This window comes from Ciconia boyciana, chromosome 3 (genome assembly GCF_034638445.1).
Source record: "Ciconia boyciana chromosome 3, ASM3463844v1, whole genome shotgun sequence".
NCBI lineage: Eukaryota > Metazoa > Chordata > Aves > Ciconiiformes > Ciconiidae > Ciconia > Ciconia boyciana.
This window is the reverse complement of record NC_132936.1, coordinates 87,712,290-87,737,620: the sequence shown is the minus strand read 5'-3', so window position 1 is coordinate 87,737,620 and position 25,331 is coordinate 87,712,290. Positions and strand designations below refer to the sequence as shown.

The window sequence follows — 25,331 nt, the reverse complement described above, 5'->3', positions numbered from 1 at the left end:
GATATATCATCAGTATTTTACAACAGAGAGGCCTGAAGCCTGTATTTGTGATGGTTGTTCTTTAAGGGTACTTAAATCTATGTACTCCAGTGAGCGATGGTAAAAAGTGTATAGCACTTTTGAACTAACGAATTCAGGAATTGTTTTTAGTCTTGCCTTCTCTTCCCCACACCTTCTCTCTCCTGCCCTCTTGCTATCAGCTTAAAGCTCTTCCTGACTCTGCGCTTGAAACTACATTGCCTGGTTTCTGCATTACCTACCCAGCTGGCATAAATATTCAGACACCCTGTCATTTCACTGCCAAACTCAAAGATATGTAATAACACGAGAAAGCCATAGGAGCAACAAGCATATTCATTTCTACACTGTTCCAACCAAATCCTGGGTTGCTGCAGAGAGATTCAAGCCTGTTATCAGTATAAAATGACCTCTACTGTTCAGAAAGGGATTCTCCCCTTTTTCTCCCCTCCTACATTGATAATTTTAATTTGGTACCATATCATTCCTAGACCAAGATGTTGTTGAAACAATCAGCTGGTAGTTACTCTTTGATGCAAGTAGTAAGAGCAAAGAATTGTCTCTTAGCTTCACCACCTCAGAATTGTAACCTTTTTTGTTACCACAAAATTAACAGACACTAATTGATACATAAAATCTGAATACTGTAAACTTCTAGTACTTCATAAAGTAACAGTGTGTCAATAAGATACAAAAAATGCCACAGTATTGCAAATCCTATTAAAATACTATTATTTAGATGTAACAACTGTTTTCACAATCTGTTTGCAAAGCCCTATGGTCTTTCAATATTCTTCAGTCCTATAAAAATGACTTTAACTACTGTATTGATTCATGAGAGAGAACATGTGGTTAGTACCAGCTGTTGGAATTAGAACAAAAAGATTTAAGCAGAAAGACTCGGTTGAATTTGGACAAGTCATTTGCCTACAGTTTCAAAACCATTACTCGATTTGGCTGATGAGACTCTCATATCACTTCTGTGATACTGAATATTTGCAGTTCATATGACCATTCTGCTGAAGGAATGGCTAGTCAGCACTTTGAACAGTGAAGTGTGATTAGACCCCCATTAGTAAATTTAGTTTTTCCAGGCCAGGTTCACCCTTTTAATAGGATATAGCAATGCCATCCACTTTGTAAGAATATTTTGAAGTTCTGCTGATAAAATTAGAGACTATTTGTTACAGAAACTAAAAAAGTAAGAAGAATATTAGATTAAAAAGCAAGCAACACAAAGACATATGCCTCCAAGTTGCCATCTGCTTTCATTCCTTCCTACTCATTTCTTGTTTTCCAACTACCCTCATATCCTCCAGCTTTCAAATGCCTGCTTTTTAAAAACAGCCAAATTCTCCCTCCTTCTCTCCCAGTTTTTTTTCTTTCTTATTTTTACTTTTCATTGGGGCATGTTCTATTTTATCTCCCCCCACTCCCCTCCCCACCCCCCCAACCTGTAACAATTTCTCCTATTTTGATACTGAATAATTTTTACTATGCAATATTACACTACCTACAGTAAATTTTAACGCAGGAATAAAGTCTTGCACAAATTCATTTGCATATATGTTATCATATCTTGCATAAAATAAACACCAACCCAAGAACTCCACACTTAACTATAAAACTTATATGCTATTATATGCTTACATGTATCATATACTTACATGTAATGTAATATTACTCTACTCTATTAGCTGCTTTCTGAAAAGAATCCCCTATAATGTGAAGTCAGAACCCAAGATCTCCAAAGCACAAACCAGAAATTATACAGGAGTATTTTTAAGAAATCTACTTTAAGACCATACAGTGTAATACAATCAAGAAGCACTTTTGCATGAGTAATTCCCCTAATACCTACTATTGAAATAGCACTCCAGCAAGTTATTACATGCCCTACACCTTTTAAGGCATCATCAATTGTATTTTTAGTCTCCTGTCATACAGGAGTATACAGGAAAAAAAAACAGGGCACCCATTTGTGACAAAATAGCGTCAGTATGGATGTATGTATAACATTTGCTTTATTTCCTCTGATTCTGTCTTCAAAGAAGCTAGAGTAAAACAAGTGATGGTATTTTCAATAAATGAACTACAAGAACAGGTAAGGCAGTATTTGCAGGCAACAGAATTAAAAGAGGCAGTACTGCTTTCACACATGTCGCTTGCATGTAAGATGTCCTATACTCCTTTAAAATTACCTGTCCTTGAAAATACAAGTAGTTTGTCTCTTCTGGTGATCCACTAAAGCAGGAACAAGTGGCTCTTTGACTGAAGAGGCAGGCAACAGGCAAGGATGGACTGTACAAAGTAACCTTTCAACTCCCACACTGATAAATAAGCAATGGAGGAAAACAAATTATTTTTGTTTTCCCTTCAAAAATCCATTCTGTCATTATTAATATATTTGTAGCAACACATAAAAATTCATTCTAGGCAATAGTTCTATGACTGGAAACACAGAAACATTTATCCCTGGCCTTTATTTGTCACATCATACCAGAGATAAAAATTCTCATTGAAGATCAATGTTAAAAACCCTTCTTTTCAGGAGTAGGGATTTTCTAATGGTGCACACATGAGAGGAAGCCTGTCCTAGAGCATCATTGCTTCAACTCCGTATATCCCATACCTTCAACACAAATGTAGAAATAACAGGACTGCTCCCACAAATGTACACATAACCTACTCTTGTAAGCAGCTTCTTTGTAATTTAATGCAGCCAGTCACCTTAGTTTCATAGATGCAAATTTCTTTAAAGAGGAAAAAAAAAAAAGTACATTGCATTAAAAAAAAGACCTGCCTCTCATAGGTCAACTTCAAACTTTAAATTTTGGCAAAAAGCTCAAAGATGGGGAAAGTATTCCTCTCAGGAATTGAAAGGATATATTTCACAGGTTAAGACATCCTTTTGTATCTTTATCTGCTGCAGAAAGAGATGCTGTCCTTTCCTAAAAAAAGGAAAAAAGTTTAGACATATCTTTACATTGACTCAAATCTTGATTTTAAAGGTAGAAATCTGAAATCCCATCATATTATTTCACAATAATTCAGTCATGCAAAGCAAGGACCCTAGTCTCCTGGATCTCCCTTTAGTTGATCAGCTGTTGAAGACTGAAGCTTGGTTTGTTGCGAGGACAATGCCCTTTTGTAACCCTTAGCTCTGAGGACTGATATTTTGTGTATTTGTTGTTGGATAAGACTACAAACATGGAAAGAGCAGGTAAAACAGAGGAACACGCTATTTCTTCAGAGATCATTCTATTAATGTGAGAATTTGGGGAACAAATATTTGTGATATTCCTTTCTGCAGTCCCCAGGTTATTCCCACCAATAACATGACTGTATCAAACACAAAGCTAACTGTTGAGAGAGCAGATCTTACCTTACAGGGAAAAGAAATAGTTATCAGAGTGCTGGAAGTATAGTGAAGGCTGTTATGAGCCCTGAACAACAGTTTTACTCCTGTCTTGGAGTCAGATTAAGCTCAAGAGAAAAAAAGGAAGAGACAAAAGAATGATCAACTATTAAAAATTAAGACACAAACTTGTTCTGCTGCTGTTGTGCAAAGGCAAAGCCATAGCTGTTGTAGAAACTTGAATTGCATATGTGACCTGCATGAACTGCCCAGGGGCAGCTGAAAAAGGTTTGGACAAAAGTTTAGCATGGAACTTTGAATAAGAGAACACAGGCACCTGAAGGATTTTATTCCAGTCAGTACAGAACTGTACTTTTTGACTGACACTTTTATAAAAGAAGGTGACAAATCACTAGTCAGACTAAAATATATAGTTGGTTTTCAAAGCATCTTTTCTATATTGATGAAATATCCAGAAGGTAAATTTTGACAATGATTAAAAATGCATCCTATTGTGCATAGCATACAGTTCATTGGAATATAGCTCTCTGAACATGACTACATTCCAGATGATTAAAGATTTCTTCTTCTGTTTCTGGAGTGAGCTGTATATTATCTTTGATTGGAGACAATGGATCTGACTTTTTACAAGAAGGGAGTTTTTCGTACTCTCTGCACAAAAAAAACAAAGACAAAACAAAACCCAAGGATGTTATTACATGTTTCTAAAGACAGGCCTGTAAGAACATACGGCTTAAAACAAAGCAAGACCCCTCACGTAACTACCCACTCATCTCTGAATAAGCCCAAAATAAACATTTGTGATGGAAAGTTTTAATTTCAATTTCACTACAGCTGAACAACTTCACCGAAAGTGATTTAAACTGTTCCACTTATCCTGTGACAGAATGATAGCTATTAGCTTTATATCTGAAAGACTGTATGTACTCCATCCTACTCTGGGTTGTACATGCTTCCTTAACATTTAAGTCTTCTGAATAACTGTAGTTTCATATATATCCCGTGAGTCTTGACATTAGGACAGAACAGATTAGTGTCCCACATGATTTATTTGCCATCAGACAATATAATTCTTAAGACACAGGCTCATTTAGAACCATTTTAAAAATCTGAAAAAACAATAAACAGATAGTCAGAGCTAAGTAAGTCCTGGCAGTGAGAAAAACCTTTTTGTGAAATAAATTAAGAAAATAATCCTCTAAAAGCTAAGAAACAAGTATTTTATGTACATAGAAGTAAGTAATATACACAAAGATATATATCCCCAGTATATACCCAGAAGTTACAGACCAACCAAAACTGGATGGATAAAATGTGGATGTTTGGAGCCAAGTCTTGCAACCATCAGCAGAGAAAAGGAACAGAGTGCCATCTAGGCTCACTCTGTTCTATCTGCCTGTATTCTGATAAATCAATATATATCAGTTTTCTCCCTGTGAACAACCCTGGTCAGACGTTCCCAATTAGAGGTCAAGCAATACATACACAAACACTTTCACTTCCTCTTTGAAACTATCATTCTTAACCCACAACAAGTGGATAATAAAAAGTAAGATTTCTAAAAATGTTAATACCGCAAGTAATATTTTTTTAACAGAAATCAGTTGTATGTTTATAATAGCCTACCGTAAGGCCCAAACTTACTAAAATATATTCATCTGACTTAACACATGCTCACCAGTCTCACATTTACTACTTAGTGCAAAGAGAATACTTTTGTCCTACTCACATTTGGTTTCAGGTTAGTGAGAATAATAATTTTATTTAAATAAGATCTATTTATTCCAAGTTGAGATTGCAACTTGGAACTGGGAAAGCTTTGCCACCAGGAGCTTTTACCTGAGTGCCTAGAAATAGTGTAAGTTAAAATACCTACACTTTGGTTTGTTTTGGTTGTTTTTTTTTTTAAATCATCATTTTCCTTCAAGTTCAAGCCTTGAAGATATTTGCAGAAGCTTCAAGTTAACCAAGTCATCTACACAAGGGACAACAATAGCATTTTATAATGTGCAAAAGCATCTCTTGTAACCAGACACTTCAGCTAACAGAAATATTTCATCAATTCACCATCATCTTGAAAGCATAACAGTTCTGACAATCAGCCATCTCAAAATGTGAGAGGCACATGAAGTTAAATAGAAACAACCTTGTATTCAATTAAGTTTGGCAACTTTCATGCAGCTCTCGCATTTAGACTAAGAAATGCCTTTTGGTATTTGATGTCAAACAATTGTAGTAATTTTCATATAAATTATGTTAAACTAAAAGCACTACTTCAATACATAAATTTTAGCTGAGATTTCTTCCTGGTTAGAAAGAAAAAAGTAATTAGAAGAGCTTATTTACTACAAATCATACTTCATGGTTATATTAAGCTTAGGAAATTAAAAATTGTATGTAGAAAATATCTATCTTAAGCTATTATCTTCATTGAATTGTCTGGAGGAGATGCATAGAGTCTGCTTTGAAAATTGTTCCTTTGGGAAACAAAAGGTATAGAGGGTGCTAAGTAAAGAGTTAAAGCAACTTACCTTTTAAATTGGAAGTTTTTCCGGAGTTCACTAATGGTGGCTTGCAGTCCCAGCTTATTTTCAGCATCACAGTGATTTCTCTTCTGCACAGGTGACAGTTTCCTGCTTAATCCGCTTACTTTAGCTGGTATTAATGGCTTGAGCTTTGTTACAATACGTGACCCTATACAACTGGATTTATGTAAACCAGGAACCTGTGAGATTTTAATATTACAGCACAAATGGTTAAAATGACAACCTGTAAGCAACAGATATTATGCTGCAAAGCTTATAATAAAAAATAAAGTGCTTTACATTGTGTTGAGATAATGCAACCTGAATTGCCATAACAAGGTTATTTAGATAGCTTCTATAATCTAAAAAGTGGCATCTCAAACACATTAGACATAATGCAGCTGTAAGAACTGGCAAACCAGTTTCCATAGGTCTTTGTATTCCAAGACGTTGCAAATACACATTTCTTTTGAATGCAGTTTTTAAAGTCTATTCAATATTTATTTTCTCATCTGTTTATATGAGAGCACAACAAAAACTCTTCAATGTCAGCTTTCAGAATTTTAAAGAGAAGCTACTCTCTGGTATCACTCTGTGATACTTATCACTCCATTTTTCATGAAATCTAAGCAGGGCACAGATATCAGTATGATTACTCCAAAGATCATTAGACCTCTAGTTGGACCTTATTATCCAGTTTCTGTACCTGGAACTCAAAACAGATGTGCTTGGCCAGAATATCTCTCTCAAATGCAACCAGTCTTAAGTTTGAACACATCAATTGAAAGAAAAATACATGGCTTCATTATATAATTTATTCTAGCTATTCACCACCCCTATTATTAAAAAAATGTGTGCTTAATTTTCAATTCACTTAGTTTCCAAGCACTAAATCTGTTTTTTTTCATATTTACAAGTACATGAAACTCATTTTGACATGATCCAATTCCTATAATTATGACAGTCAATGTGACTTTTATATTTCACATTCTCATCCCCAACCACAATCTCTTACATTACTGTCATTTTTCTGGGTTCAATATCAGGCTAACTGGCTGATAGCTACTCAGACTGCTGCTGTCACGCTTTCTGACACTCATACAACATTGTTGATCATTTTTGCCTTCTCAACTTCATGCACAAGAAGTAATGAGTTTATTTTAACAACAGAAGAGACACACTAGAGCCTGATCTGCAGGATTTTTTTTTTTCTATGAGTAGCTTACCACATTTCATAAATTTAAAGTCATACCTATTGCTACCTATTTAATCACTCTCTTCCCATTTGCACTACATGTGCATAATCACACATGTAATGTACTTTTAGACAAAGTTAAAACTTTCTTTGCCAAATAAGTTCACAAGTGGCAAAAGGCCACAAATGGCTTATTCATATTTTCCGTCATTTTCTTACGTCTTCCGTCATTTTCTTACGTCTTCCATGTCTTACATATGCTTATCGTTTTCCCCGATTTTTTGAGAAGTAGCCATTTAGAAGCACTAGAATGTTTTAGTGTTTGAGCCATTCTGCCACTTCATTGTAGAATATGAACTACTCACAGTTACCAGCTTAAGTGATCACTCACTTCTAGCCTGCTATTTTAGCTTTTGTCTGTCACTATGAGGACCAAAACATAATTATAAAAATACAATACCTGCAGAAAAGATGGTGACTGTCTACAGTTCTAAGAAGTTCTTATTTTACATTTGGCTATATAAGATCAGTTTAGGACACCTAGGTTGCAAATAATGCTCATATTTCCCATTTGGATAACGTTAAGAATAAAGCATTTTGCTCTATATGAATCATCTTTTCTGTTTTACTGGATCATCTTTAGAAGATAGCACAGCTCTGCCTACTTCAGGTGCTTCACTTAACTAATGCAAATAGCTCTTCCCCATTCAAGTACTTGCTATTGATCACGTAACCCTTTTGGTTTTTTTCTTAAAATAAAAGATGTTGGCAGCCTTTTCTTCAAAGAGAACTCATACCTGCGTTCTTTCCAAAACAACATTGCATTTTGTCATCCCCCACCGCACACACTTGTTATAGTTTTTTTCTGAAATGACATTGTTTCTACCTGAATAGACTAAGCAGATCTTGGAATCCCAAAAAAAATTTGGAAAAAAAAAGTTTAAAGCGTAGGCTAAAAATTGGAACAAGAATACTAGAAAGAATAAAAACAAAATTCTACAACTCCCTGCTTTATAGTACTTTGCTGTTTATCTATCACCTCAGCCATTTTGCAACATGTGTGAAGTCACCCATAATCCTGCATTTCTTTGTGGTACTGAATTACATCAGAATTATAACTTAACTAACCCAAAAGTAGGCAAAGCTGCATGTCAAACACCCACTAAGAAACTTAAAACCAGAGTAGATTGCTCTCTTTTCTTTTGTCAATATTAGCCTCTTTGCTGAGCTCATAGCAATTGTGGAAAATAATTAGCAGTAAAAACCACAGCTGGAATACCATCACAGAAAAAACTACAAGGTCCTAGAGAGATCACTATCTTGTAGGCAACTGTTAGAGAAAAGCTTCTATTAGCTTTGATATTAGAATTGACTAGCTAGGCACTTCACATTTTGTACTAGAACCATGATAAGAGTTGACAGCTTCCCCAGATTGCCTCCCCCAATTATTAAATTTCTCTACACATCAGCTATGTTATGTCAGCTTACCAAAATCAGAATAATTTATGTTTTTAGTGATTGACTGCTTCTTCCCTAAATGTGAAACTCATTATTCCTTTCAGTGTCTTTTACTGTACTTAACACCAGCAAAGATTTCCCTTGTTTTACACTTGCAGTAAGCAATCCTAAGGGGAAACTGAGCCAAAAGTAGTGCTCCTTATCTCTGCCTCCCCCCTCTTCAGTTCTGGCTACTTCTGGCAATGGTCTTACTGGTGCTATGACTCACAGAAGCCTGAGAGCCTGGGTGGGCCCGAGTTCCAATATGATTGACCTTTTGGTTGTTGTTGTCAAGTTAGTCCTCAGCCAGCTCAGTTTTCTGGTCCAACTCATTTTAAGTATTATTACCAGCACATACAAGGAAGCAGAGGGAATGCATGGCCAAAGAAATAAGTGGGGAAAGTCCTCCTACTAGCCGCTTGCTTTAAACTAACCCTACTCTCCTCACGGATTCTCAGCAGATTTCTATTGTCTGAAGAGCTCCATGCATCCTGAAAGTTTGTTTATATATGATGCTTATATTACCTCAGTACTTCCATACTGTGTATTCCCTAGTATTTGTATATTCATTCTCCCAATATACCCTTAAGGTGAGCAAAACATTAAGCAAAACACATTAAATACATTCTTAAAAAACAAAGTAATAAAATTCTGAGTCCCAGGATTATTTCATTTCATTGCTCAGTCTTGTTGAGGAGAAGTGGGCAAAATGTTAATTTAATGAAAAGGCATCAATTTTTGTAATCAGGCATTCAATAAAAAAACATGTAAATTCCAGCTTAAGACAGAAGTTACTAGCAATAACCACAAGATGTCACTATTATACAAAACACACACAGTATTCTCGTTTGGCAGAGAGAAGCTTGTGATTTTTAGTCTGTCTACAAGAAAGAAGTTAGTAGGGGTGTACATGAAAGGATGAAAGCATCTTCCTTTGACTTATGAATATTTTGGCCAATTCTAATGACAATGCCTAAGGAGTTAGAGCACTTTTAAATGTTAAGGTCTGAGAAGTTTTGAAAACTAGACTAATGGGTAAAGGTCTTAGAAATGTAACAGAGACAAGGGACATAAGTTTATTCTTAGACATCCAAGAAACCGCACAGAAGTCAAATTACAGGTGCACAGCCAATAGGAAAAGTAACTGAAATGCGGGCCCTCAAGGAAAATTGACTGTCCTTCCATACTGATTCAACATGGCTTTTAACTAAAACAATTAAACAAGAAAGGTTGACTAAAACCTTTCCAGATTTTGAAATTTAAACATGTTTTTTCTAGTCAAAGAGGAAGGAGACTGCTAAACTAGCAGATTTATCAAGACAAGCAATGAAATTAGGTTGTATCTTGTGACTGTATCTGGATTATGAACATGACTGCAATTTGCATAGTAAAACCTGTGTATTTAGCATGCCTGAGATAAATTAAGAAGTGATTTTTTGCCTTAGCTTGGCTTCTCATTTTATACCAAAGTGTTTAAAATCCCCAAACAAGTTGCAACTGTGATATCAATCATAGATGGCCTAGTTATAGTTCATCTCAGCTCTGATATAGATGAACAAGGATATAGCTTTCTCTTGCCAACATGTGCATTGCTTAAGATTCTTTCATTAAGTGTTCTAGAATGAACTAGTAGAAAGCAAAACTGATTTTCAGAGTTTAGTAGAGCTCATATTGAAAGAATTCTTACCTTGGTCTTTATGATTGTATTTTTTCTGTCACTTTGAAAGGCAGAAAATACTGGAGTCCGAGAACATTTATCATCAGCCAGCTTTGAATTGGAGTCAGATTCCTTCATCAAGAGAAAATTCATTTGGTTTTAAAACAGGTTGGGGTTTGTTGGCAGTTTTTTTGTTTGTGGGGTTTTTTTCCCCCCCACAATGTATATTTTTATATCTACACATATATACTTTATAAGGCATAATGTTTTCAGTAATTCTAAGAACTTATACAAAAACCTGGGCTTATTTTCAACAAGCAACACTATGGTGACACACACATGCTTTCTGAAAGGACTTCTTCAGGGACTAACAAAAGCAGAGAACAAGAGCTAGCCTACCGCGTTTTTTAATGATCCATGGTAGTGATAGCAGTGGAAAGACTGAAGACAGACTAAAACCAGAGAACAGACTTGATTTAAGCTAGTAAGTCAATCCATTCTACACAACTATGTTAAGCATTGACAAGTTTTGTTAGCACAAGCTACGTAACCTGCAGGGTGTCACTTTGAAGAGAAGACTTTGCTGCCTAATTTCTTTTATAATTTAAAGTCAAAGCAAATGCTGAAACAATATCTAGTTTTCTTACTTCTGCATCTGAACTGTTGTTAGACACTTGCAGTATTTCTGAAGACTCCAAACTGCATTCTGATGGCTCACAAGACCTTTGAGACTGTGATGACCGTTCCAGTTCTGTTAAGGGGGAGGATTCTTCCTCCAACTTGCCACACACTGCCCCAGTCTCCGTTTGTATGCCATTAATCTGATCTTCCTGGGATACCACACAGTTGCTTCTCTGTTGGTAAAACTGCTGTGAAAATACAGTATGAGATGGACCAGGATTTCCTGAATTATTTATGAGGCTGCTAAACCACCGGAAGCAATTTTTCTGCTTTTCTGCAGGAGGTGTAAAGATAACCCTTGTTGATTTTTCAGTTTCTGAAAACTGAGAAACATCTTCTGCTACATATTTTACTTCCTGTTTCTGGCAATCCCGCTCAGCATCTTGAGTTAGATCACTGTCATCCTTCTTTGCTCTACCATCAAACATAATTGCATCATTGCAGAAAAACCTAAAAAAAGTAAAAAAAGGTGAAGGCAAGGGAGAAGAAAGTTACTGCAAATGAGTATGTCATCTACAAAATCCTATCGTTTTCCCTATCCATCAATTTTATTTTTTAAGCGCACTTGCAGACACAAATTATTTTGACAATGGGCAAAGTCTTAGTCCCTCAGGGAGGCATTTAACAGGTAACAGTAAAAAAAGAGGGGAAAAAAGCATCTGTAAACATGTCATTCATTGACTGAAACACTAATAAGGTTCTTCATCTGAAAAAGAGAAGCATCTAGGGTTCCTACAAAATTTAAGAATATATTCATTAATTATAATAAAGCTGAACAGTAGTGAAACACTTCAGCACCTCTTACCAAGGAAACTAGAACCTAACTAGTTCTTTTCCATGCTATAGCAGCAGCTCCTAAGAGTAAGTACAAGTCAGAGCTTTTTAAGAAACTCAGCATTGCTTTAGAGAAGAACCTACCATCACTGACAACTCATAATTTTTGATGCAACGTAACAAAACTTTCAGCTCAGGAAGGTGTGCATTAAAGCTAAAGAACATCAGTATTAAGACTGTTCTGTAAAATTATACTGCTCAAAAATATTCAAATTATTTAAGGTAAAAATTACACAATAAGACACACAATTGTGAGAATGCTTTGTAAAACCAATTCAAGTAGCTGTGGCCAAATGCGACCAAAAAACCCATAACACACAGCCAATTAAAAAAACCTAACAAGCCCAAAGTCCCACTTCTCAAAGTGCTGTGCAGAGATCAGGAACACCAACTGAATGGGATGGGATACGAATAGGTATTTGTCATACAATATGGCCAGGTTTGGCTTTACTGAAACAAAAAACCCTGTCAACATAAGACAATATATTCACTAACTACTTACATATTTGGCACAAAGCAGCTAATATTTTTTTTTTTTTGAGATAAGTCATATGACCTTTACCTGGAAAAGAAATATGGCCAAGTTCTAATTAATTTTGATACCCAGAGGCTAGACTGTATTGAATAGACTCACAGTCTTCATTTCTGCAGTAAAAAATTGACATTGTTTATCTATCTCCTATGTCACACAGAGACAGCATGCCTAGCATAAAGGGTTCTCCATCTCAGCTCAGGACTACAGGTGTATTAATACAGTTGCATAAAAAAAGTCTGAGGTAGCATTTTTCACATTTCCAGTATTCAGGTTATTTCAGCAACCAGAACAGCAAATAGTATTTTGCTGCTTACTAAAACATGTGATGCAAGCATACCTGCTTCTTGTTCCAGGAACAATTACAGCATCCTTCTCTTTGTTTTTCCTTTGTAGAAAGGAAGCAAATTTATTTCTAACTCTGGGCAGGGAGTTAGAACTTTCTTGAGTGACAGAATTCCCTGAAGAATCAAGGCTTTGTATTGCTGAGACACTCTTTTGTGCTTGACCATCACGATCATTCTCCTTCTTGAATTTTTTTGCTCTTGAAAATGAATATTGGTTCAACAGATCTCCATCTGATATTTCTTCTAAATCTAAAGACAATTTAAGCATCACTGTAGAAGCATGTTCTAGAATTAACCAGTTATGAGAGAACTGAGCATTACATATTTACTCTTACAGGCTTAAAAAATATTAGTAAGGTCTGGTAGGAACATTCTTGACCTTACAGACTTAGAAGTCTTTAACACAGCTGTTTTCTAGTACATAGCCTTAAAAACAACTTTCTATGAAAAGGCAGATGGAGCGAAGGCAGAACAGCTGAAATGAAACATGTTTGTTTGGGGTTTGTGTGTTTTTTGTTTTTTGGTTTTTTTTAAACACTTGAAAGCAAAGCTAAATTTGACTTAAAGACAGGTTGCTTAACTACAAATTTTGATAAACCAGGGAGCAGGAAATATCAGGGGTAACTAAGGCAAAAAAAAGGAGCTCTAGTAGTGTAATCAGAAAATAAAGGAAGCAGAGGAAGAGAAACTACTTAACATTATCAGATAAAGCACAACGGGAACAAAGAAGTGCCCCTTTATTACAAGCGCACGGTTTATTTCAGCACATATAACAGGAAGTGTAGAAGACAAGATAGCACAGATTTACTAGAGAAAGTTGGAGTAAGGAATATCTATACAGGGGATACAGGCAGCACAGTGTTAGAAGAGTACAGAAAATGTTCTTTAAATTTTCTGTCTGGCCAAATATCAACTCTAGGAAAAATAGGCTATTTTCATTTCTTCACAAGCCATTATAAGATGGAAATTAAAACAAAAATATCTAAAAATAGAACAGATGTTATTAAACATAACTTAAAATTGAAAACAATGAAGTTTTATAGCAAATTAAAGAAAGTTAAAATCAAGTGCTGCTGAAAGTTTGCTGCCACCTTTAATCATTACGTAGGCTTTAATATTATGGCTCTTTAATCTTGCAGCTTTTTGAAAACAGAATACAGACAATAAAAGTTAGAGTTAGGCCTCTAAAATCTCATGCCATCAACTCCAAGATAAAAATATTTTCTTTACCCATAGCCTTCTACTGTTATTTATATACTTATTTTAATAAAAACATACCACTCCTTGGTCTTTTTGCCAAGAGCTCTTTGCCTGGAAGTTTTAGCCCTTTAACACTAATTATCTTCTCTATGCCTTTGTTTGTTTGTTTCTCTAGTAAATGCATTTTATGAGGAACAGTATCTGCATTATGGCCAAGCTTGTAGTCTCTGCTCCAAATGCTATTTACATGATTAGCACGTCTGTCATTCCAGCCACAACTTCTCTGCTGCACGGGCTAAAAAAAAAAATTTAAAAAACAAGACATAGGTTTATAATTCTGCCTTCTACATTTAACTTCCTGATTTAGCATCTAAGGACATTTTGACATTTGCATAACAACTAGTGACATACTCTACACAAACATTTTATTTTTTATTCCCACATTTCTCACGCTTTTCATACAAATTCTTTTCCTTTTGTGCTGCCATAATTTCTTCATTCCAATATGGTGCAATTGACTAACTGCTCATCTCAGACAAAATTAAAAGTTTAAATTTCATTTTTATTCAGAAAACCTAATTTGGGAAAATACTTTCCTCATAGTTATACACTTGGAAGAAACCCAAATCTGACAATTTTGTTTTTAAATCAGTTACTTCTGTCAATAGTATTGGACTTATCAAAAAAGTCTGAAAGTGAAACAAACATTAAAGTCAAATGCATGAAAAGTAAGATTTTACCTGCCCAAAGAATGAGAAATACGCGTGTGGGACCATACAGTTTCTGTAATGGCAGAATAGCTTTCACTGCCAAGTCAGTTGCAGATAACATTCAATCATATTTTTCCATGAATGTTCAGACCCACATCAAAATCTTAATATATAACTTCAGAACAAAGATTTTACCTGTGCAGTGTCAGGGTTATAATTGTCAATTTGTTCCATTGTATCGATATCAATGTTGCCGATGGCAATTTGAAAAGCAGTAGCATCACCAAAATGTCTGTTCCCATCATATTAAAGGAAAATATCTGAATATTACATTAAATTTCAAGAACTGTAGCATGACAGTTAGACTAGCTGTTTCCCCTTTTTTGTGCTAAAAAGCATTGCTAGAATATTAAACAAAAGCATTAATACTACTACTCATGGCTCAATCTGATGCAACAGCAATTGTAATAGATCTGCAGTGCTTGGCAAATCATGGAAGTCAAAAGGAAAACCTTCAACCATCAGCAGGAAAGTTACCATCTTTCTCCTTCCTAATTTCTGGAAATGCCAGAGATTAGGTGGCTTAAAGAACATACAAAGCTAGTAACTACTGCAACAGTCCCCTCTCTTTCTTCATTTTCCTAATCTTCCATGCTGAAATTTATGCTGCACAAATGTAGCAAAATGCTACTTGCTCTATAGGAAGACATATCTGATAAAACAGGAAATGCTTAGATTAGGGTATGAGTTTAACTTGGATTGCAAGAATTAAACTGGCAGAGATTATAACACATTTAACAGGCAGAAATTAGAGACAGTTGTAAAGTGACTCAAACAGTTTAAATATAACCTGTATTTAAGAAGTTGTTTTCTGAAAAGAAAAAAAGTTCAATAACTTCTGCCTAAAATGATATGTCAATGATAGGTCACTCAGTTACTCCCTGCACTTTTTTTTAATTAATTAAAATCAGAGCAAAAGAGAAAAGAAGAAAAAAAAAAACCAACAACTTTCTAAGACTGCAGAAAAGCCAGGCTTTAGTCAACTGCAGAGATGCAATGAAAAATATAACTACACCACAGATGCAATGAAAAGTGTAAGACACCCCATCTGCTCACTCTTATTTCCCCACTCTGTTGTTTCAACACAAAGGATACCGCCCTGCATAAATTAGTGTTTCTGGATCAATATCATCCCCATATGCATTCAGAGGAACTAATTTTCTGTTGACAGGATCAAAAACTAACTGATAAAGGAATGTATTATTGGCTCGTGTAAAACCCTGTATGTATTCTTCTGGTACTGTTATATTCATCTTCAAGTACTGCCCCATTTTCTTAATAACCTGTCAAAAAAAAGAAAAATTGCTTACTCTTTCATTTAAACAGGTTACACAAAAGGTTAAATACATTTCAATTATTAAGTATCTTTGCTTGTAATTAAATGTAGAATGTGTGTCCTGTTACAACAGATTCAACAGGGGAAGGAAAAAAGAAATTTCGTACATTATTTTCCCACTCTGATGTTGTTTACAATCACATAACACAATTCAACTCTTTATAAACACTTCTTGTCCAATCAATAAATACAAAATCTGAATAGAAATACAGAGCATCTCCTTAAGGTATATTTGTTAAAACTAGTGTATATAAAATTTTATCATTCATATTATCAGAACACATAAGCAATACATGGGTGTTTTTAGGACAGAAAAAAGCAAAACTAATCAGATTCCCCCCCCCCCCCTCCCATTACTCATCACAAAAGGCTACATATTGATCTGGTAGCTCCTCCTATATATATATTGTTACTGCACCACTCTAAAAAGTTTCTAATAATTCATTGACCTCTACATTTTCCAGTTTCACAGAAGGCAGATTATGTTCTTTTGAAGATCAAGTTTATCATACTGCTAGAGGCAAGAGCTTCTCCTCCTCTCCAAACAAAACATCAGCAGTGTTTTGGCCATGCATCCTAAATATAGGCAAATTTACTCATCTCATTAAGTAGTAAGAGTTTGAATAGGCACTGTTGGACTACTTTATATCTTTTGACTCACTCATGAGCTTCCAACACTGTTGGAAAATAGCAGTGATGAATCACATGACAAATTTCTAAGGGAAAAGTTTTTCAAATGATTAAATCCTGACATTTTGCTCAAAAAGAGATACATTAAAGGAAATCATGATTTGTACGGGAAGAGTTCAAAGTTCCCTTTTTACTTCCACAAAAGCCAACCAAACCAGTTGCTTTGGTGCCTACTTTACACAATACAAAACATTTTAAAACTAAAAATCATAGTTCTTTGTGTACAGCCTGTGAGAGAAAAACAAACACTAAAGCATGCAAGTAATTTAAGAAAGAAGATAATATAGTAAGTTAATTAGACTGCATATTTAAATGCTTTTCTGGATTAGATTTACCTGCTGCCAGGACAGCCACATAAGGTATTTTTCGTATTAGCTCTTAAAAACCTTTCTTCTCCCTTACTATCTACACAGAAGTTAGTCCCACTCTCTTGGCCTCTGTATTTCCTAATACTAGATTTGTTTTCATTTCATACATCAGATAAGATAAAAAAATACCTTTTTTTTTTGTTTTGCACCATACCAAACTTTTCTTTCATAAATTTCTGTGTCCATATGTATGTAATTAAATGCAAAAAGGGAATCAAATAATATTCCAAATCCCCCCCCCTCCCCTCCACCCCAGATAAAAGTGTACTTATGCAAAAGTAACAGCGTTCAATTAGCAGTTCTAATAACTAATCCGCAAAAACAGAAGAAAGAGCAGGTAATGAGGGGAAAAAAATCCAGAGCCTGACAAAAAATTAAGTCTCTCCTCAAATAGAATATGCCCTTGAAGGATTAGAACAATTCTTTAAGTTTACTTCCATGTATTTCATTAAATATATAATAGCGTCAATACTTGAGTAAGTTTAACTCAGCATCTTTCTAATGCACAGGTAAAAAATACTTCTTTTAGCATTCTCCTCAAAATGGAAGACGTCAAGAACCCCTCATATTTTCAATTAAGTGTTAATTTCATATATACTGATATAGGCTCCCAAAAAGCCAACACACAAAGCGAAACCAAGTTTACCTTTATAATATCTGGATTGTTGGCTAATTTTAGTAACTTGCACGCTTTAGCTAACCCAATTCCATGAATTGACGAGAGGTAGTCACAACCAGAAAGAATACACATGTAGCGGAATTTCTCTTCTGTAAATACATTTCCAAGCTGCTTGCAGTTTCCTAGTCGAGCTTGATCTATCTCTAGTCCATTTCCAAACTTGTCAATTTTCAGAAACACCTGGAAATTAAAAAAACAACTATTAAGAAATTAAGAATTATTAAGAAAACAACAATTTTCACCCATATAAGCTAGCTTGTTGCACTTGGTGGAAACAGAGGCCGAGTGCTATTCTCATCTCTTCTGTTTCCTCCATTTACTGTAGAAGAGTAAATCCATACATCAAACACATTTGGCAACTTCAAACTCTGCTTTTAAGATATCAGCAAGAGGTAAAGGCTATTAGTATTTTCTTCCATACCTTTTTACATCCAAAAGCTAAAAGATCAGAGTCTTCTGTAATTATAGCTTGAACCATGCCAGTCTTATTAAGATAAGCCAACTGAGCATCAGCTTCATAAGGAGCAACAATACAATCAACTCCCCGGGCTCGCGCAGCCTGTACATAAACAAGAAGCATACAAGTACCTTGCATCAATTTTCAGTAATTACCTTAAGACACCTGAAAACATAAGAACCTCTACCCTAAAAAACTAAAACTATGATCTTTTTAATCACACACCCGTCCCTCCATTAGAGCCTGATATTTCACATTCAGAACTCAAGTTTCAAGCAGTCTAGACCTACATAGACTAGTTTACAAAAACAACCTTTCCTGTGTTGGCCTGTAACACTATGCTCACTGCATCTGACCACAGGTGCCAGCTTCAAACTCATGCAAGTTATATTCTGGACAAAGGAAAACAGCACTAGAACAGAGGTAATACTATTTTGATAAAGATCCTATGACTGCAGTGGAAGGATAGCAAAAAGCTACTAGAAAGGTTTTTAAGCAGACAAAATTTTTTCTGTAGTCTATTCTCAGGAACTAGCAGAGGAGAAAAATATAAAAAAAAAAAATCGTGCTTAGTTTTTGTGTGGCAAAAGTAAAACTGTTGGTGTTATCAAAGTCAGTTCATAACAGTAAGAAGAGATGTATTTCAATTGACACATCATTATTTATACAACTGGGCATAATAAACTTGAAGTAAAGTTAAAGTTTGTTAACTGTGCCTAACATGATCCAGTGTATGCAGGACAATTAGAGGCTATGAAGGGGCGAATATTTTTCTTGTCTACATAGAAGAGGTAGTGATGTAGCCATACAAAAGCAGAGTAAGACATGCAACCTGCTACTGACAGTTTTTAAAAAATGTATGCATCAACAGCATTGACAACTTACTTTAATAACTTCATGAGCCATAACATGGGTAACATTTACACTGCGCCCAAAACATTCCCTAGCTTCTGACAGTCTCCCTTCCTGCAACAATTGTTTCCCCTTCAGAAGACTGGCTTGGCGCTTCCTGAAAGATAAACAAAAATATCCACCAATCTCAGATTATTTTTCACTTAAAAGAACAAGTAGTGGAAAGGACTAGAGAGACAGGTAGGAAAGGGGGACCAAAATATTGTTTTGCATATGAACACTTCCCAAATCTGTTCTACTACATATTTTTTTAAAACATGAGAATAACTAAGTCATTGTATTTACAAGGATGATTAGATTGGCATGTTGAAATGTATAATGTTTTCTCAGAAAACAGTGACAACTCAGGAACTGAAATCAGCAGTGTAAGAGAGATGCACCCACTCTCAGGTTGCAGTAAAATAGATTTAATGGAATTTGGGAGTATCTGACATTAGATACTTATTGTTTTAGAGGACAGAAGGCATCATTTACTTCATTTCAAATACCGGAAATTGTTCGCTCCACACTGAAGGAAGCATATGTCCCATGAGAATTTATAAATAAAAACCACTAGTGAAAAATTCTCACCACTTCCGTGAAAATTTGCACCCCCATTACATAGAGACCTGAATCCAAACCTGAAACAAGTTTATCTAATTATTTGTAGAGAAAGATGAGAAAGGTGATGTTATTTTTAAATAAAATTATATCGGGAATAAATATTTTTGTCCAGAGATCACAAAGGCGGGTAAACTAAAAGCCTTTAATACATTACAGGAACTAATGCTCAGAGGTTTACTTCCTTCCTCTATAAAAGTGCTTTCATTTATGAAGTGCGTTTCTATTTTTGGAATAAAACCTCTAAGAAGAGGTTTGTATGATTTTTAAATGTAAATTAAATGAAATAACACTGCATTGCAGGAAAGTTTACCAGAGATTACTACCTAGCTGAAGTTTGAGGTTTTTCAACTTTGAAAATGAATTGCAGTGTTAAACACACTGTATTGATTTGCAAGCAAAGCAGTTCAGTACTTACTCTCGCCGGGCCTTTTCCACTTCCTTCTTAGAAGGTAGGGTGCATCCATCAAATACCAAAATTGGTTTAATTCCAAACGACAGGAGCATATCAACAAGTTTCATACAGAAAGCTACATAACTGTATCAATGATAACAAAAGAAAGAAAAGAAAGATAAACTTCATTGTTAAGCACAAGCCTATTGCATATTTTCTGTTTGCAGGAAAGGAGAACTGTAAGTTTAGGGCTAACTATTTTTCAAGGATCTTAACGGGCCATATATTTTCCCAGCATCACAAAAAGAGTAAGAACACTTGAATGCTGTTTTTTTCACAAGAGCAATGCTCTACCTCCCAACTCAGAGCTGGACTGACTGCTCCCTACTCCTACACAAAATGAAATAAGAACTCAAGTAAAATTTGTTTGATTTTGCTACATTAGGATTCAACACTGCCAAAAACTTTACAAGTTAAAACATGGATCATCTCTTTAGTTTCAGCAACTGAGTTCCTAACGGCCAGGGAAACAGGAGGCAGACGAGCACAGTACATTATCTTTCCCTGAAGCCTTGTGAAAGGCAGATTAAATGCACTTTTGTAGATTTGGAGGAGTGATGAGGTATTAAACTTCTTGTTGTGGAAGTATCCCCTCTTCTCTCCAGATGAGGGATACATGCTATGGACAGACATGCAAACATGTCTTCCCATACTAAAAATACAGGCAGAGTACTGAAAATATTCCAAAAGACAGGAGAGTTCCCCGGACTGTACTAACAGTGAAGAATGTGTATGGACCAGGAGGCAATCCTCCACTGCCTTCCAGACCCATCCCTTAGTAAAATATTTGTAGGGAATTCCAGACTTTACATATTCCCTCGAACCTCTGATCTCCTTACCTGTAATTTCTACAGATCTGTATGAGATTATTTCAGCAGCAGCACAGAACTGAAATCTAATAGCTGCTGTAAACACTAAGTGCATGACAATGATGCTCAATTAAAAAAAAATTCAAGTTTGTTTTTTCTTTTTCTTTCAAGGACACTGTTTAAAACAGCAACAGCAACCTTTCCTGCATGGGGCAGGGAGGGGAGGGAGAGTGGGACTTAGCAGCACTTAGAATCTAAGGATATGAGCACTGAAGAAACTGGGTTTAGAGCTACAAAACATAAACCAAAGAATAACTATGATTTTTGAAAGACAGGAGCGAATAGGATTGTAGCTATGTAATATCTCAATTCAAATGAATTTTAAAGTGTGAAAGGACTCTCTACACTATAGTTAAAGTGCCAGTCTAAGATCAGCAATCATATGTGTGTGGAAACAAGATTTGGTCATAAAATAGTCACGTAGTTAAATTCAACCATTCCAAAGTTTCCTATGACTATTAATGTTTCTCCTGTCAGTCAATTTCTTTCTCAACTGAAGTGTATCTGATTCTCAGGACTCTGAGGGATCTCCACTACCTTCAAAGGCAGGGAGCAGGGTTGGATGAAACTCTACAGTTCTTCATATCAACAGAAGCAGGAGTTAAAAATTTGAACCCATTTGCGAACCACCAACTCTTTCTTGCTTCCAATCACACATTTAATCAAAATTTCATAAGTGAAGTTTGATCTAGGCTAATCAGGGTAGCTTTATTTCTGAAAAGATAAAGATTACCTTCATTTAAAACTATATTCAATCTAAAACAAGAGTTCAACCCAGTTTTCCAGAGATGGGTAAGAACTTATGCAAATCTGATCCAAAGCTGAACTTGAAATACAACCATTTCTGTTCATTTCCTTCCTTAGAAATATAACTGTGTAAATGAAAAATCCATGTTACATTAGAAAAGTTACTCTTACCAAAAATATAGTACGTTAAGCAAGAAAACTTACACCTTATTCTGAGCACAACACATCTCTCAGAATTCCTCAGTATCATTACAACTTTTGTCACAGCAGTATTTACAATCTATTACTTTGTACAAATAAGGTTCCTGAAAATAATACTAAATTTGAAACGTATGAATCGCATCTACAGAAACTCATCAGAGAGATTAGATTATAACTGAGAGCGAGACATGCTGGAAAAAGCTCACCTAACCATTGGTGTTTTAATAGAAAATATTTCAGAGAGTTTTTTCCCCCAATATATACTTCAGTATTTATTTTGCACAGTTGGAAAGCTATTTACTTATAGCCAACATTTCATTTTCCGAAAAGTACAACTGAGACCGAGAATTCAGAAGCAACAGTAAGAAGTGAAACTGCTTTAACTTAGTTTTTAGCTCAAGAAACGTTAAGCTAACAAAACTTTCATTTGTAAGAGGGCCGAGACGAAATGCAAGACAGACTTACAGATCTGTTGGCTCTCCTCGAGCCAGCTTTTCAGCACAAGCATAAGCGCCTTTGTGCAGCCAACAGTAGGTGTCCACAGCTACCGTCTGCCCTTTATATTTCTTCACGTGGGTAGGTTCAGCAGCCTCCTTGATAAACTGGAGTAGGCCCTGAATCCCCATGATGTCGCTTAAACTACAGTCGGGAAAATGAAAAGCGTGAGCACAAGGCTGAGTCTGGATCTTTGCACAAGGAAGGTCAACTCAGGCTGCACACAGGGTACTGGGCTAAACCAGAGACACGAGAAGCTCCTGCGAGTGCCACCACGCACCCTGCGCAGCCGAAGCTCCTTTCCGCCGCCCGAAGAGATGCAAAACCTTGAAGCCAGCGGTGCGCGCAGCCCGCGGGGCCGGGGCTCCCCGCCGCCGGCAGGCCTGCCGGCAGCTGGGGGCAGCAGGCCCCGCGCACGCCCCCCGACAGACAGCGGGGTCGGGAGGCGGCACAAGGGGCGCCATGCGCGGCCCCCTCCCCCCGCTTCGGTCAGGGACTCAGAGGCCGGCGGGGCCTCGGCGACGCCCCCCGCGCCGTCCCTCTCGGCCTCCCCCCGAGCGGCACGCACGTACCGACACCGGGAACCGTACCTGTCCGGGGGCGAGAGGGTCTACGGCAGCTCTGCCGGCTCAGGGCCGCCTCGCCCATGGCGCCGCCGGCGCCTCTGCCTCGGCGCGGGCCGCCACTGCGCGGGGAGGGGGTGAGAGAGAGGGGCCGGGGGAACACGGCCGCCAACCGCCGCGGAGCGCCGCGCACCAGTACCTCGCTGGGGGAGGAAGGGCAGGCTCGCGCGCCGGCCGGCCCCCGCCGGCTCCGCTCCGCTCCGCTCGGTCGTGGCGCGCGGCAGCCGCTCACAGCTTTCAAGCAGCGCGCGCTCAGGGCACTGGCCCCGCCCCGGGGGTGGGGACTACAAGTCCCAGCATGCTCCGCGCGGAGGAGGGCGGGCGGGGCAGCCGTTAGGGCGCGAGCTCCACCCCCGTGAGGCGGCCCGGCCCGGCCCGGCCCGGCCCGTGGGGACGCCGTGGCCATGGAGGAGCAGAGCGTTCGGCTTGCCGGCCAGACTGACTCTGAGCTCCTAGGCGTCTCGGAACCGCTCTCGTGTTGGGTACCGGGAGTTTTCTGGAACCTTCTCTGTCATTTGAAAGATAAGGATTTAAGGACAGGATTTAAGCCACAACTGCTGGGGAAAGGGGTTCTGAGGGGGCATGACATTAAAGGGTAAACCATGAAATTTGCTGCTAGCAAAGGAAGTGCAGCTAATTCAAGCATCTGCAAAAATATTAAAATACGTTTAATACACTGAAACAGACTCCGTGCTGGAGCATTGAGTCAGCATGTCCCGTGCCAAATTCAGTTCTGCTGTCTCTCAGTAAAGTGTAGAAAAATGGGAAAACATTGCTTCCTTATGTTGGGACTAATACATGTGTGTTTGAAAGCTTAGTGTTGGCAATACTTGCTAATGCAAATTTTCTATAACCACTAAGTCACTAGTGGAGAAAATTACGGTCAACATCCCGGGAAGATTGTGTTGTCATAGTATTTAGCATTTATTTTTAGTTCTTTCTTTTTATCCTTGCTGTCTGGTTACTCTGTACCCTGGTGTATGGAAAAGTTTTTCAGGTAGTTATCAACTAAAAAAAACCCAACAAAAACAGCAGAGAAACCACCGTAGGAGTAAGAATGTATTTGTGTCTGTTGCTTTCTTACAATATTTATATGTAAAGAAGCTAAGCACCAGTAAGTAAAAGTTACTGGTCTAAGTAGAGATATGAATAAGGAACTTAAATACAGTAACCATCGGTTTGTACTATTGCTGTAACCTGTATTCCGAATGAGTCATTTTGAAATGACAGTCATACTGAGCGATCCATTTCTGACAATATTCTTTACAGTGACTGCTCCAGATCAGTTCAATTACAGCAAAGGATCCATGACATGCAGTTGAAGACAGCATGTGGATAACAATTAACATGAAAAATATAAACATTAAGTATATTGGAATCAAAAGGCATCACAGAATTTTGACAGGACAAAGGACTGAGTCCTGTAGCTAACCCAGTGAGTGGAGAGGGAGAGAGTGGAAGCAGGTCACTAACTGCAAAGGAAGAGGTGAGGGACAGGTGTTACAGCAGTGAAACCCTGGGGTTAACGTAAGAATTGATGGTCGAAGTTAGAATTTTAAATCTGTACTTACATACTATTATAGCTGCTTTCATTTTAAAAAGCCCTGAACATCCATATCACATACTGAAATGTGAAGTGGTGCACAAGTGAGTTTTACAAGAATAGTCCAATTACACACAAAAAGGCATACAAATAACATTTTTGTCTCACAGATCTAGTTAATGTTTTGGGACAACCCATGCATGGGATTGAGTTCCTATTTAACCATCTGTTGCACTATCTCATTCTGCCTATTTGACACATTAAACACAGTAAACCATAGTTTGATAGCCAGCATGTCGTCTGCACATACCAGAGACCAGGACGACAAGGGACTCTACAGTGCCAACCTTAATTTCTTCCTACTGGCAACAGACATGCTGGAACCTAGAACAGTCTCAGATTGATCTTACTCCTGATGTTTCTTGTCCTCAGGAAATACGTCTTCATATATTGCTAGAGAGAACAAATGCAGTCTAGAAACTCAGTAAAGAATGGGGAGAGAGAATTAGAACAAAAGAGAGACTATGGATGCAATGCTGAATTGTGCAAATTTTCTCTGCACTCCTAAAAACCCGCATGTCTGCTTCATTTGTTGAGCTAGTACTCAGATAAGATTGGAACAAATACAAGGGTGTGTGCATGGCTCCAGCTGCAAGTAATGAGACCACTGGACCAGAAGACTTACCAACACTCTAGAATAAAAATTAGCACTGCACTGGAGT

At 37.1% G+C, this 25,331-nt stretch overlaps 1 protein-coding gene across 2 annotated transcripts; it reads right to left on the bottom strand.

Annotated features, from left to right (window-relative positions):
• Positions 1–1,885: 1,885 nt before the first annotated feature.
• On the bottom strand, positions 1,886–23,335 carry EXO1 (exonuclease 1). Of its 2 annotated transcripts, none has more exons than XM_072856460.1 (14): positions 23,206–23,335; positions 22,414–22,587; positions 20,096–20,215; positions 19,051–19,174; positions 18,130–18,267; positions 17,676–17,888; positions 15,731–15,918; positions 14,771–14,867; positions 13,944–14,160; positions 12,659–12,914; positions 10,919–11,402; positions 10,302–10,403; positions 5,929–6,122; positions 1,886–4,048 (listed from the first exon to the last, which is right to left on the bottom strand). In XM_072856460.1, the coding sequence occupies exons 2-14, from the start codon at positions 22,572–22,574 to the stop codon at positions 3,907–3,909; spliced, it is 2,436 nt and encodes an 811-aa protein (XP_072712561.1). In that variant the 5' UTR covers positions 22,575–22,587; positions 23,206–23,335; the 3' UTR covers positions 1,886–3,906. The 2 variants fall into 2 exon arrangements, with proteins under 2 accessions (XP_072712561.1, XP_072712560.1); XM_072856459.1 differs by having other exon boundaries at positions 1,887–4,048; positions 23,034–23,327.
• Between the last annotated feature and the right edge of the window lie 1,996 nt (positions 23,336–25,331).

Coding starts and splice junctions, on each gene's coding strand:
- EXO1 (XM_072856460.1), bottom strand. CDS start 22,574: ATGGGGATTCAGGGCCTACTCCAGTTTATCAAGGAGGCTGCTGAACCT. Junction 20,216..22,413: donor CGAGGAGAGCCAACAGATCT/GTAAGTCTGTCT, acceptor TCATTGATACAG/TTATGTAGCTTTCTGTATGA. Junction 17,889..18,129: donor TAGCTTTTGGATGTAAAAAG/GTATGGAAGAAA, acceptor TTTAATTTCCAG/GTGTTTCTGAAAATTGACAA.